Below are 14219 nucleotides of genomic sequence, written 5' to 3'. Positions count from 1 at the left end.
ATTCATCTAGGCAGAAATCCTAACGAATTTGTTTCTCGTACTCATACAGAGTAGATCCGAAGAAAATGAAAAAGACAGAAAAGATTTTATTTCACGTTCAAAGCGTCTATGTATCTATTGATACGTATTTCGCTTTAATAAAGCTCATCAGAATAGTTATTCATAGCCGTTCTTAACGTGAAAAATAAAATTCTCTGTCTTATTAGAAGTAACAATAACATGACTTCGTTATGGACGCAATAGCGACATCTGATAGAAAAATCGGTAAGATAGTTTCGAAACAAATTCAGATTTCTGCTTTAATCTGGAGCCTTCTAAAAATTGCAAGACATGACCAGACGATGATAAAGGTGTTAAAGAAGACATGGGGAATCTAAAATTTGCATTCCACGACATGTCTATTCATCTAGGCAGAAATCCTAACGAATTTGTTTCTCGTACTCATACAGAGTAGATCCGAAGAAAATGAAAAAGACAGAAAAGATTTTATTTCACGTTCAAAGCGTCTATGTATCTATTGATACGTATTTCGCTTTAATAAAGCTCATCAGAATAGTTATTCATAGCCGTTCTTAACGTGAAAAATAAAATTCTCTGTCTTATTAGAAGTAACAATAACATGACTTCGTTATGGACGCAATAGCGACATCTGATAGAAAAATCGGTAAGATAGTTTCGAAACAAATTCAGATTTCTGCTTTAATCTGGAGCCTTCTAAAAATTGCAAGACATGACCAGACGATGATAAAGGTGTTAAAGACAGAGAATTTTATTTTTCACGTTAAGAACGGCTATGAATAACTATTCTGATGAGCTTTATTAAAGCGAAATACGTATCAATAGATACATAGACGCTTTGAACGTGAAATAAAATCTTTTCTGTCTTTTTCATTTTCTTCGGATCTACTCTGTATGAGTACGAGAAACAAATTCGTTAGGATTTCTGCCTAGATGAATAGACATGTCGTGGAATGCAAATTTTAGATTCCCCATGTCTTCTTTAACACCTTTATCATCGTCTGGTCATGTCTTGCAATTTTTAGAAGGCTCCAGATTAAAGCAGAAATCTGAATTTGTTTCGAAACTATCTTACCGATTTTTCTATCAGATGTCGCTATTGCGTCCATAACGAAGTCATGTTATTGTTACTTCTAATAAGACAGAGAATTTTATTTTTCACGTTAAGAACGGCTATGAATAACTATTCTGATGAGCTTTATTAAAGCGAAATACGTATCAATAGATACATAGACGCTTTGAACGTGAAATAAAATCTTTTCTGTCTTTTTCATTTTCTTCGGATCTACTCTGTATGAGTACGAGAAACAAATTCGTTAGGATTTCTGCCTAGATGAATAGACATGTCGTGGAATGCAAATTTTAGATTCCCCATGTCTTCTTTAACACCTTTATCATCGTCTGGTCATGTCTTGCAATTTTTAGAAGGCTCCAGATTAAAGCAGAAATCTGAATTTGTTTCGAAACTATCTTACCGATTTTTCTATCAGATGTCGCTATTGCGTCCATAACGAAGTCATGTTATTGTTACTTCTAATAAGACAGAGAATTTTATTTTTCACGTTAAGAACGGCTATGAATAACTATTCTGATGAGCTTTATTAAAGCGAAATACGTATCAATAGATACATAGACGCTTTGAACGTGAAATAAAATCTTTTCTGTCTTTTTCATTTTCTTCGGATCTACTCTGTATGAGTACGAGAAACAAATTCGTTAGGATTTCTGCCTAGATGAATAGACATGTCGTGGAATGCAAATTTTAGATTCCCCATGTCTTCTTTAACACCTTTATCATCGTCTGGTCATGTCTTGCAATTTTTAGAAGGCTCCAGATTAAAGCAGAAATCTGAATTTGTTTCGAAACTATCTTACCGATTTTTCTATCAGATGTCGCTATTGCGTCCATAACGAAGTCATGTTATTGTTACTTCTAATAAGACAGAGAATTTTATTTTTCACGTTAAGAACGGCTATGAATAACTATTCTGATGAGCTTTATTAAAGCGAAATACGTATCAATAGATACATAGACGCTTTGAACGTGAAATAAAATCTTTTCTGTCTTTTTCATATATTTATAAACTTACTAAAATGCTACGATTCATCAAATAAGTATATTGCCGTCTGCATAAAACAAAAACATTTGACTTTTGGAAACTGGCAAATATAATTTGAACCGAGGAAATGATTGGGCAGGCATTTCCTTAATACATATTAGACAATTTATAGTTTGCAGCAAGTTGAAGAACCTGTAATTAAGCTACTAATCGGTATGTTTCACAATTATACACGGTGAAACTATACAAGTTCAGGAAATTAAGATTAATGTGAGATTACAAATTAATGGATTAATTTGTGATTGAACATATTGGCCACTCAATAAGAACTAGACGACCAATAGAAAATATCCAAATACATCAAATATAAAATAATATTAATAAGTTAAGATAATCACAACACTTTATAACATCATAATACTAATTTACTCGGTTTTTGAATTATTACCTCACCCGAGTAGTGCTACCCATAACTTAAATATTTAGAATTTATGATTCAGTTGTACTATCTAATTCAAATCTAAGTTCATTAAGTGAAACTGATCTAGATGGGACTGACCTGAAAGTTTTACGTAAATTTGGTTGTGATATCGTATGTTTTTGAGGCGCTGGATGAGGTTGGATACATGGACATTGATGTCTTTGTTTCTTGACTTTCTTGGCATTCCGACTACCGACTTCCGACTAAGATATCTGACTACCTTTCAAATAATCAACAATCAACATAACAATGAATATAGTCATTAGTTCTGTGGTTAAATGAGGTATCCACTGATGGTTGGCAATTGTTTTCCACGAGAGTTCGGATATGTCTTGGTCCAACTGCTCTGCGTCAAGTACTATATTTGGCAACTTATCTCCCTGAACGTCTATATTATGTCTGGGAATGTTGATCTGTTTTATTATTGGCCTCTGCACAAGTTCTTCAATAAGGCTGATGGTAGTCTTTAAGTAACGCCCAATTGCTGTTTCCAATCCATTACTGGATGTGAGTAATGTTATGTTCCGGGTCTGAGCAACGCATTTTGGTGACAGCTTTATAAAACTCGTTTGATTTATTATATGTTCAGATCGAGAACCATCGCACATTATAGCTAAATTTATAGCGTATGGTAGAATAACTAGCCAGACGTTCTGTGTGTTCATTTTCAACCAGCTGGCTTCCTTTATCATGTACTCTACTATATTGCAGGTGGTGTTGAAGGTTCTATCATATAATTCATTTAAGATACAGTTCGGCTGGGTATCCATATTAATGATTGCCATACGTGAACATGCCAACCCTCCTTTGTTTAATTCTATACACCTTTCTTTATCTTCATATGTCACTTCAAAATAGTGTAAATTATTATAATCTACTGCAAGTAGATTCCTTGGGACCAACAATGAGCAAACAACGCCACTTGTCACCGACAACGGAAGAGCTGTGACTCTCAGTAGGTTGTCTCTAGTTTTGTCAAGTATTAGGAAATAACCAATAATGACGATGTCTCCTGCTTAATTTTGTACAACCGTATCTATTATTGGCTACTGGAAGGAACCTTGTAGCATTCAACATAATTGACTCTACTTGTCCGGGTTTGTTGTATGTACTCTTTTTCTAATGTGTCAGCTCTGAATATATGTGACATCACTTAGGCCTTTAGACATTTCCTTGGTTCCTTTTATCAATGCTTCTCGGAACCTATTTAAATGTACATTTACTCTTTCTTCTGTGGAATTAATCGAAGCTATCATTTGTAACATCATCTTCGTCTGATGTTTTGAATTTTTTATTATTTCCTTTTGATTTTGGTCCAAGAAATCGATGTCCCTGTATACTTAATAATTTACTCCATAGGTCGCAGGTTCATATCCGGCTCAAAAAACCAATGGACAAATTTGTATGTAATTATAATTTCCAAATGTTTCTAATTCCCTGTGCCCGATTCTTCTCGATCGACGATGATAAAATAAAATGTTGACGTCGTGGAGTAATTTATGATAGACTTCGTCCCAGATTCGTCCCGAAGCCATATTTATAATATCACCAAAACGCTACGATTTATCAAGTGTATTGCCCTCTGCATAGAACAAAAACCTTTGACTTTTGAAAGCTGGCAAATATAATTTGAAACGAGGAAATAATTGCAGGCATTTCCCCAATACATATTAGGCAATCTATAGTTTTCAGGAAGTTGAACAAATTGTAATTAAGCTTCTAATCGATATTTTTCACAATTATACACAGTGAAACTATACAAATTCAGGAAATTAAGATTAATGTGAGATTACAAATTAATGGACTAATTTGTGATTGAACAATCTTTTAGTATGAAAGTTTAAGAGCATTTTACAATGGAAGCTGATAGGAAGACTCAGAAAGAAAAGAAGACCCAGAACAAGATGGTTGGATGATGTGGAAGATGATCTGAAAACTATGAATGTGAGAGAATGGAGAAGACGGGCACAAGAAAGGTTAGAATGAAACGATATAGCCAGATATTCAAAGAGGGTTATAAGAAAAATAATTTTTTAGTAGATCATCTCTTCAAGAGATATTTTCTTGCTTTACTTCCTTAGTTGATATCCTTAGTTCCGTTTTTTTGGAATTTCATCCCATTCTCACCTATTTACAATTAGTTCGTATTTTCTGCATTTCTTTACTGTATTTTATCTGTATTAGGATATATGCATACTGTAATTTAATTGTTCTACCTATATTTTTATTTTGAAAATTTTACTTACTTTTCCTCTTTGGGATATAACTTTTTTCAGGTTTTAGTCACTTCTTTCATTTTATTAAATTATATATTAAATTAGAAAGAATGGATTCAGACTTATGTACTTAACTAGTTTATTTCCAAAACTTATATTAAAATAATTATAATTTAAAAAGTACAAATAACACTAATTATTTATTATCAATAATTTATTAATTATAACGTTTATTATCAATTAGGCATTTTAATAGCAATTTTATCGTTATTAAAATTAGGATTTGTCCCAAAACCGGATACGATTTCTTTACTAAAGTACGATATTTAAAATTGCAAATAAGTTAAGTTTTCTATATCAGCATATTTTTATGCGTTACACAATATGGTGTGACATTCTGTGAACTAAATTGAATCTTCTAAAAATATTATAAGTGAATCCGGTAAGATAACTGCAATCATTTCTTTTTGCAATATTAACTGACGGTTTGAAAAAATAATTTAGATAAGAAATTGATATAACTATACGCTAATTAATAGAAATATCATGTAGTCGTATTAAATAAGCAATAATTAATATTTTTGATTTATTTTATTTATTAATGGGCAATTTGTTTGTTCTATCTTCGTGGTAATGTTGCCTAGTATGTACGAAGTACTTCTTTTTTGTTGTTGCCGTCGTTGTTTTTCTTTTATTTAATCATTTTTGCTTCATGCAATGCCCTACTTGGAGCTTATCAACTATTGGTAGGTCCAAGATAAACATTCTTCTTTGTTCTATTGTTGGTTCCTTGGTTCGTAATTCTCTCTTCTGTTTTCTCTATTCTCATATTCTCTCCTAGGGATAAAATCTCTTTGTGACCGTTCTTGCCGATAATTCTGTCCTCTCTCTTTGTAATCCTGCGTTACTTGAGTTCTTCTAGCTTTTCTGTCTCCTAGACGCGATTCTCTTATTTGTAAGAATTGACAAAGACTATAAATATGTTTATAATTTTGCAACGTAATATGATCTTCTAAAGTTTCCTCGAAATATCTGACAATTAGTTCTTCCAATTGTTCTGATGAATAATTATATTCCAAATGTTTGGCGTTGTTGTAGTCTTTAATGCATAGGTTTTTTCCGATATTCCTTGTTTGTCGTTATATCTCCCATTCTGCAGTCCCTTGTTAATTTTCAGTTGCTGGATTTTGGCCCAAAAATAAATCTAATAATTAAATTCTCTTTCTTTACTGTCAAACCATAGGCTCGCTTCATCTTTGAGATGGTTTCTGGACTGACCAAATTGGATTTTAACGTCACCTATACTGTGGATAAGTATCTCTTCCCTTTCTCCAACAATTTCTTGCATCTTATATATTTTTTAATTTCTTTAATCTCTACTTCCTGTTTCTTGCTTTTTCCTATAATCTCTTCGATTTTATGAACCATTTCCTTCTTGATACTCTCTATATTTCTGTTGTTTTCTTCTATTGCCTTTTTTCTTTCCTTCTGCTTTTTTTCATTGTTTGTTTTGTTTCATCCATTTTTTTCGATGTTTCTTGTTGATTTAATTGCATCAGTTGTAAAATCTTCTCTATTCCTGATAATTTCTGACTTTCTGTCTCTACCATTGTTGTTTCTAAAATTTCTTCTTGTCTTTGGTTTTTCCTGCTTTTATTGCTTGTACCATACATTTTGTTTTTATTTTTTTAAATCTTCTTCCCCGCCAAATACGAAACTTTTATTTTATGAAATCTTCGCGCCAGATGTAAAAACATTTTCTCGACTTGTTGCACATACGATAAATTTTTCTCTTACACAAATATAAATTACTTTTGATGGTTAATAGTAATTCCCTTTCTTCTTTTTTCTTTCACATATTATATAGTATATTTGCAAAATATACATTTCTTGGCACCTGGTCATTTTTTCCTTCTTCTACACTATATTGTGGCAACTGGTCTCATATTTACTTTAGAACGATTATTTTTAAAATGTTCTTAAGCTTTGATATAATCACCTATGTAGAACTAGTCATTTTTGGTAGCATTTTTTGGATGGCTCTATTTCTATTCAATCCAGCTGTTTTTGCACTTCCCATTTTACACTACGTAACAATTGAAAGAATAAGGGAAATAAGTAAAATATTACAGTATATTTTAATTTATTTTAATAAAAATACTAAATAAATTTCTTTTCAATTTCCAAACAGTCAGCAACAAAATAATATTTTTTCCTAAAAATGCTTTAACAGCGACAGTCTAGATAAATTAGGTTCTTTATAATACAAACATGTAAAAGGAAAGTTTAAATATGTCACAGCAACTGGCACTTGGTACCTCTCGAGCACCTTGCTTCTTTTTAGTTTTAGTTTCGGAAATACAGGTATCTTTTTATTCTTATTGCTTTCTTTAACTATTTCATCAACCCTAAAACATAAAATATTAGTATGTGGAAATATTTTTTCAGCAATTAATATATTTCTAAAAAAATATTAAAAATAAACTTTAATGTATAAAAATACGAGTGAGTATGTAGAATAGATGTTGAGTAGTTTTGTGCGTGCAAAATAAAAAAATATCAATCAATATAAATTATAAAAATAATCGATCGATTTAAGATTTATCTTATTATTTTTCAGTTTTCGCAGAGTACGGCAATCATCATAGCTATTTGAACTTTGAACACGCTCACGAATGCTCTGAAAAGTTTGTTTGATGTAAATCCCTACCACTCTCTCAGGTTGCGGAGCCATGATATTCTATGGGGGGAATATAATGTCCGTTTAAAAATTTTGATTGTAAAACAAAAGGAATAAAAATAGACGGTGAATATCTAATCAACTTATGTTTTACCGATGATATAGTCATAATAGTTAAATATTTAGAAACAGTAAAAGAACAGCATACATGGATTCATTGAGACACCTGAAATGAAAAAAGTGGAGCAGATAGATACATAAAAATAGCCGGGACAGTAAATTAGGATTTGCAGAGATAAACAAACGCATGAATCAAAAAAACGAATATAACTTAGATGTCAACAAGACATCTTTACTTTGCCTTTTTCCTGGTCTCCTATTTCAATTAACTTTTAATTGTAAAACCCATTAAAGCAGTCTGTATCATCGAATGCGCCTGTAGCACAATATGAATTGTGAATTGACAATGAAACTGAAAGTCCAGTAAAATTGCTGCAAGTTAAAATTAACTATTAATTAGTTTAATTAATAACAAATAAATTTTTTGAATTGCTCAGTTCTTAGTAAGGAAACGTAATACAAAAATCAATCAACACTACTCGGAAAAGCAATCTAACCGGGCGCATCCGCCAAATTGTTAATAGTAATGCTTTCCACTAAGCCGTCATAACAAAATGTTAACAAATCTAATCATAGTGTATATCTTAATGGTTGACAGTACAGTACCCCATTATATATTCAAAAAAAGAATTATCTCTTACTTAGTTATCTACAGAGCAAAAACACATATCACAGAAAGTGATGAAAGCTGGCAAAAATTACCTAAGTCTAATATCTTAGCCTCGGCCAAAGAAGTTCTTGGTGAAAGAAATATAAATAACAATAAATCGTTCCCAAAGCGAAGGGCTCAATGATTTTGTACAAAAATAAAGGAAAAATGTAAAGAAAAGAAAAAGGCTTACCTGAAATACATGTCAACCAAAACACAAAAGGCATACTATAATTACAAAACAATAATTACGAAACACATGCACTTGTAAGAAAAATAAAAAATGATCACTGGGAACGCTTTTCAAAAGCAATGGAAAATAATTTTTACGATCTGCAAAAGGAAATATGCCGCTTCATAAGAGGTCAAAGAAGTCAAAAAAATAATAGAACCAAAACACATAGAAAAGGATACGTGGATTGACTACCTAAAAAAGCTCTGTGCAGAGGAAGAACAAATGACGCTAGAACCGAAAACATCAGAAATTACCACAAATGAAGAACTTAATATAAATGTACAGGACGTTCTGAAAATACTTGAAAGCCTAAAGAACAGAAAAGCAGCAGGTAAAGACAGGATACCAAACGAATTACTAAAATACCGTGAAGCAGAAATGACAGAACAATTAACAACATTAATTATTATAAAACACAATAAAATACCGGAAGGATGAAGAACGAGCAAACTAATTTTACTATTCAGAAAAGGAGATAAAAACAGCCAGAAAACTACAGAGGTATAAACTTGTTAAATACTATCCTAAAACTTACAACTAAAATTTTACATGTGCTAATAAAGCAGAAAATAAGATTAACAAATAAACAACAGGGTTTTCGTAGTGAAAGATCGTGTACAGATGCAATATTCGTTATAAAGCAAATTACTGAGAAATCACTACAATAAAATAGAGCAGCATTTCTGTGTCTGATTGACTTAAAGAAAGCGTTTGATAGAGTAAGCCTCAAAGATGTAATCCATCTTCTGTATAATAGAGAACTTTCCCTAAATATTATAAAAACTATCGAAAACATCTACCAAAACAACAAAATGGAAGTCAGTATAGATGGACAACAGAACCTATAGAAATAGGCAGCGGAAAAAGACAAGGGGATTCGTTGAGTTCCATGTTTTTTAATTTAAGCATGGATGAAATCATCAAAAGCGTTAACAAAGGAAGAAGATACAGAATGGAAAACAAACAAACAAAAAGACTCTGTTACGCAGACGACGCAATATTGATAGCCCAAAATAAAAATAGTCTGCAAAGACTGGTCCACACATTTAACATAAGAGCAAAAGAATTTAATATGAATATCTCATCTCATAAAACAAACAAAAAAGTAGTCAGGAAAGAACCAACCAGATGTAAAATAGAAATTGATGTCATCAGTATTTAACAAGTAATGGAAATAAAATACCTGGGAATTACACTGTCTAGCTATGGAGACCTGGAGAAAGAAGTGAGAGATCAAGTACCTACAAAAAGCAAATAGACTGGCAGGATGCTTTAATAAAGCTATATGGCGAAACAGACATATTAACACTGAGATGAAGTCAAGAACTTATAAAACTAGTGCAAGACCAATAATGATATATGCCTTAGAAACAAGACCAGATACAGCCATAATACAAAGACTACTGGAAACGGCAGAGATGAGAGTAATGAGAAGAATTACAAGAAATACGCTGAGAGATCTAAAGAAAAGTAAAGACATTAGAAGAAAATGTATGGTAAATGAATGGACACCAAATAAAAAAAAAGAATAATGGAATAACCACATAAGCAGAATGGGGGAGACCCGTGTCGTCAAAATAACAAGAGGTAAGTCACCAATCGACCGAAGAAGTATCGGACGTCTGAGCAAAAGATGGAGTGGCAACCTTTCATAGAAGTATTAATCCGCCAATGAACAAGCAGAATTGCTTATAAAGAGAAAGAAGAAGAAGATAAGAGTTCAAATCTTACCTTTCTTTAATTTAGAGAAAAGTTCATAAAGTTTTACTTGGACGAAACATGTCATAAAAAGACAAAAATGTTACACTGGAAATATAATTATTAACAGATTTAACAAATTAGAAAAAATTAAGGCCAAAAAACCTTACAGTTTGTACAAGAAACAAATACCGACGAGAAAGTCGATAGTACTGAGTAGCATGTAAAGAAAAACTAGTCCTGTGCGTCGAAGAGTGTTTTTAGAATTTCCAAAATGTATAAAAGATATATTTTCTGCATTTTACTTTTATTCCAAATTTGTACCTTTTATTAAGAAGTAGTCTGTTTCCCAACGTTAGTACACATTTTTCGTTCTTGCCTAAGACAGCCACAATCTATTTGTGTAAAATTTACGAATAAAATCGTATCTACATTTGAGAAATACGGTACGAATTATTTCTTAGCTGGTATCTCGTTATAGACTGCTAACTACGAGATAACTTGTATTTGGAACTGTATGGGTTACAGAAATTCGAGAACGCAACGGAGATAACAATACTGATATTTAATGTGCTCGACATAAAACAGTGAACATAAAAATGATCAAAATAATTTTTTGATGTTCAACCAGAAAATATTATAAAGGAATTACCCACACTTTATAATACCAATGACTTTATTAGGAAATTAAAATTAATTAACAATAAATTTCTCAATGTTTTAAAATTTGTTAATTGGTAAATAATAAACGAAATTTTAACTTAATTAATGTTATTTTGGGAAAGAACTAATTTTAATTTTAGTCTTAAAGAAATTGGAGAGATTTTAGTCATTTCACAAAAATATTCATGATTATATTTTTATCACTAGAACATACCAGCAAAACAGTTTTATTTTAAAACAAAATAATTTTCTAAGAGGACCGGTAAATAACGATGAAAACATGGCGCTTTCCATGCGTCGGGAGTCCGATAATATTAAATTAAAATATACTCGCCCATTAAAGACTCAAAAAAGGAAGATTTAACTAAAAGGGTTATAGTTTACAGTTATAGTTTAGGGGTTCTCAAACTTTCTCTTAAGTTGCGCACTACGTTTGTCACTACACTCTAGTCGAAAAATATACAGTATGGTGGAAATGAAAGGAATAAATTCGTTATTTCGTAAACTGGAGACTTAAAGGAAAAATTCTGAAACCCGTCGATTTTTATTTTTAAATAAGCTATTCGTAAGAATACATTTTTATTTTTGACGTCATCTATGTGAACGTGATGACGTCATTGCTAAAATTTTTAAATAGAAAGGGGGGTATTTTAATACATCATTTGAAAGGTCTTTTAAATTCCTTCAGCCATATCAATATGTCTGAGTATTTGATGTTTGTAATTGTTTAAAAAAATTATTAAATATTTATTATTACAATAAATATTTATTAAGTATTGATATTATGTATTATTGACACCCAAAAATAAATTTTATAAAGGCCATTACTGGTAATGAAATGTCTTTTTTATCTACTTTTTGCCTTTTTAAAAAAACTAGTTACCTTATCAATATGAACATTGATAGTTGGACATTCAAACTTAATTATCTTTCTGTCAAGTGATTAATAGTATTATTGTAGTAAACGTATTCAAAAAGTCTTTGTATCTTTGAACATGAAGCTAACTGAAACGCAAAGAATTGAAATTCTCATAATGATTGGTTATGGAGATAAAACACGTACGCAGAAAGAAGTATGTGCGTTATTTAATAATAAATACCCCCGTCGAGAACCAATTTCACAATCCACTGTAAGCAAAATTGAGACAAAATTTGGAGAAACGGGTTATGTTAAAGAACTTCCTAAAGGTAGTAGAAAACCAATATCTGAAAACCAACAAGTAGACGTTCTGTTAGCTTTTCAAGATAATCCTCATAACAGTTCACGGCAAGTAGCATTAGATAATGACATGGACCATTCAACAATTCTTAAACAGCTAAAGAAGGAAAAGTGGCATCCCTACAAATTAAGTTTAGTACAAGAACTTATGGAAGATGATTTTGATAGACGAATTGAATTTTGTGACATTATAATGGAACGAAATAACAGAGATCCGATGTTTTTAAAAAAGATTATTTTCTCTGACGAAGCTACATTTCTACTAAACGGTCATGTCAATCGTCAAACTTATCGGTACTAGGCTACGGAAAATCCACACTGGATGCAAGAGTACCGTACTCAATACCCAGAGAAAATTAATGTTTGGGTGGGAATAATAGATAGTAGGTGTATTGGACCATACTTTTTTAAAGAAAACTTAACAGGTCCTCGATATTTAGAATTTCTTCAAAATTTCTTGCTTCCAGAATTGAACCGGTTGTTTCCAAACAGAAATGATTTATGGCTACAGCAAGATGGTGCGCCTCCACACTATGCTGTCTTGGTACGCAACTACTTAAACAACGTCTTTCCAAATCGGTGGATAGGTCGAAGAGGAACAATAGAATGGCCGCCTAGGTCACCTAATTTGACTCCTCTTGATTTCTTTTTATGAGGATATTTAAAAAGTAAGGTGTATCAAAATAGACCACAAAATATTAATGAACTGAAAGAAAGAATACGTAATGAGGTTGTTCAAATAACTCCGGAAGTTTTAGAGAATGTTAGAGAAGAGTTCGCGGCACGCCTTTCTCATTGTATTTTAGCTGAAGGTAAACAATTTGAGCACTTAATTTAGGTTTCGTTGTATTTATTGAATAATACTTAATAAATATTTATTGTAATAATAAAAATTTAATTATTTTTTTAAACAATTACAAACTTTAATTTCTTAGACATATAATAGGTATTTAAAAGACCTTTCAAATGATGTATTACAATACCCCCCCTTTCTTTTCAAAAATTTTAGCAATGACGTCGTCACGCTCACATAGATGACGTCAAAAATAAAAATGTATTCTTACGAATAGTTTATTTAAAAATAAAAATCGACGGGTTTCAGGATTTTTCCTGAAAGTCTCCGGTTTACGAAATAACGAATTTATTTCTTTCATTTCCACCATACTGTATGTAATAGCCTTCAAAAAGGTTCTATTATATTGTATCAAACTACTGCTCCATATTGACCGTTGACTAGTCTCCAGGCACAGCAATAAATATCACCCCCTGCTGTTCCCTTTTTCTGAGCGATTCATTGCTTTACATCCATTTTACATTTTATTGCCCAAAAATCCTCTGTTTTTTTCAGATTATTTGTATTAAAATTGAGATCAGGAAAAATATTTGAATTTTTCAAAGAATATTTAGGATATGTAGATAATTTTTGGCATACTTTGAAATTATTATTTTTCGTGTATTTTCTTCCGGTCTTTTGAATGGCGTTATAATTTTAATTTTCACTCCGGAAAAACCTCAAACTTTGAAATAAACCAATTTTTTTTTAATTTTCCCCAGGTTTTAAGCAAATAACCTTATTTAAATGTGACAAATAACGATTTTTGTTTTTGTCCCCCCTTTATTCAAGTCATGATTATTATTTAAATATTTTTATGACCAAAAAAAACACTTTGATTTTTTTTCCAATTTTTTGGATCAAAATTGTGCTCGTTGTTTTAGATGACGGAGTTAAATTTTCCATTTTCTCTCCGTAAAATGCTTAAAATTAAAAACAAACATTTTTTTGGTATTTTCCCTCATGTTTTACTACATAAACTCAACTGCATGTCCATAAATACCGTTTTTCTTCAAACGTCAAATAATGATGACATTACTTATCCAACTTGATCCTGTCAAAGTTTGATGTTTCCGCCGGCAGCAGTTTTTTTTCCCATTTCTTTACGGCGGAGGGAAAATGTTGTCATGGCAACAATATGAAACATGTCACAAAGAAACAATACAAATGTCATCAACAACAATTAAACATCATTTTTATTTATAGTAATATTAAAAGTACAATTAGTTAATGAGGCATTTTCAAAATTGAAACCGTGCAAAAATGTTCCCGACTCTTGATACGCATTGGTAATTGTTGATGATACTGATGGTCAAGAACAACTTTCAGCAATCATTCCCGATGTTGG

General features: G+C 31.4%; 1 protein-coding gene across 5 annotated transcripts in view; it reads right to left on the bottom strand.

The window, feature by feature from the left end:
* LOC140443358 (uncharacterized) overlaps positions 1-14219 on the bottom strand; it is a 142139-nt gene that overhangs the window by 41367 nt on the left and 86553 nt on the right. Inside the window, exon 14 of one of the 5 annotated variants that reach the window (XM_072534576.1) lies at positions 6908-7183. The exons of the other annotated variants lie outside the window; for them this stretch is intronic. Within the exon in view, the coding sequence (XP_072390677.1) occupies positions 6991-7183 (193 nt within the window). The 3' untranslated portion in view covers positions 6908-6990. Of the gene's footprint in view, positions 1-6907; positions 7184-14219 lie in introns of those variants that run through there. 5 annotated transcript variants of the gene reach the window in all.

This window comes from Diabrotica undecimpunctata, chromosome 6, assembly GCF_040954645.1.
Source record: "Diabrotica undecimpunctata isolate CICGRU chromosome 6, icDiaUnde3, whole genome shotgun sequence".
Lineage (NCBI taxonomy): Eukaryota > Metazoa > Arthropoda > Insecta > Coleoptera > Chrysomelidae > Diabrotica > Diabrotica undecimpunctata.
This window is presented reverse-complemented; position numbering and strand designations above follow the sequence as displayed.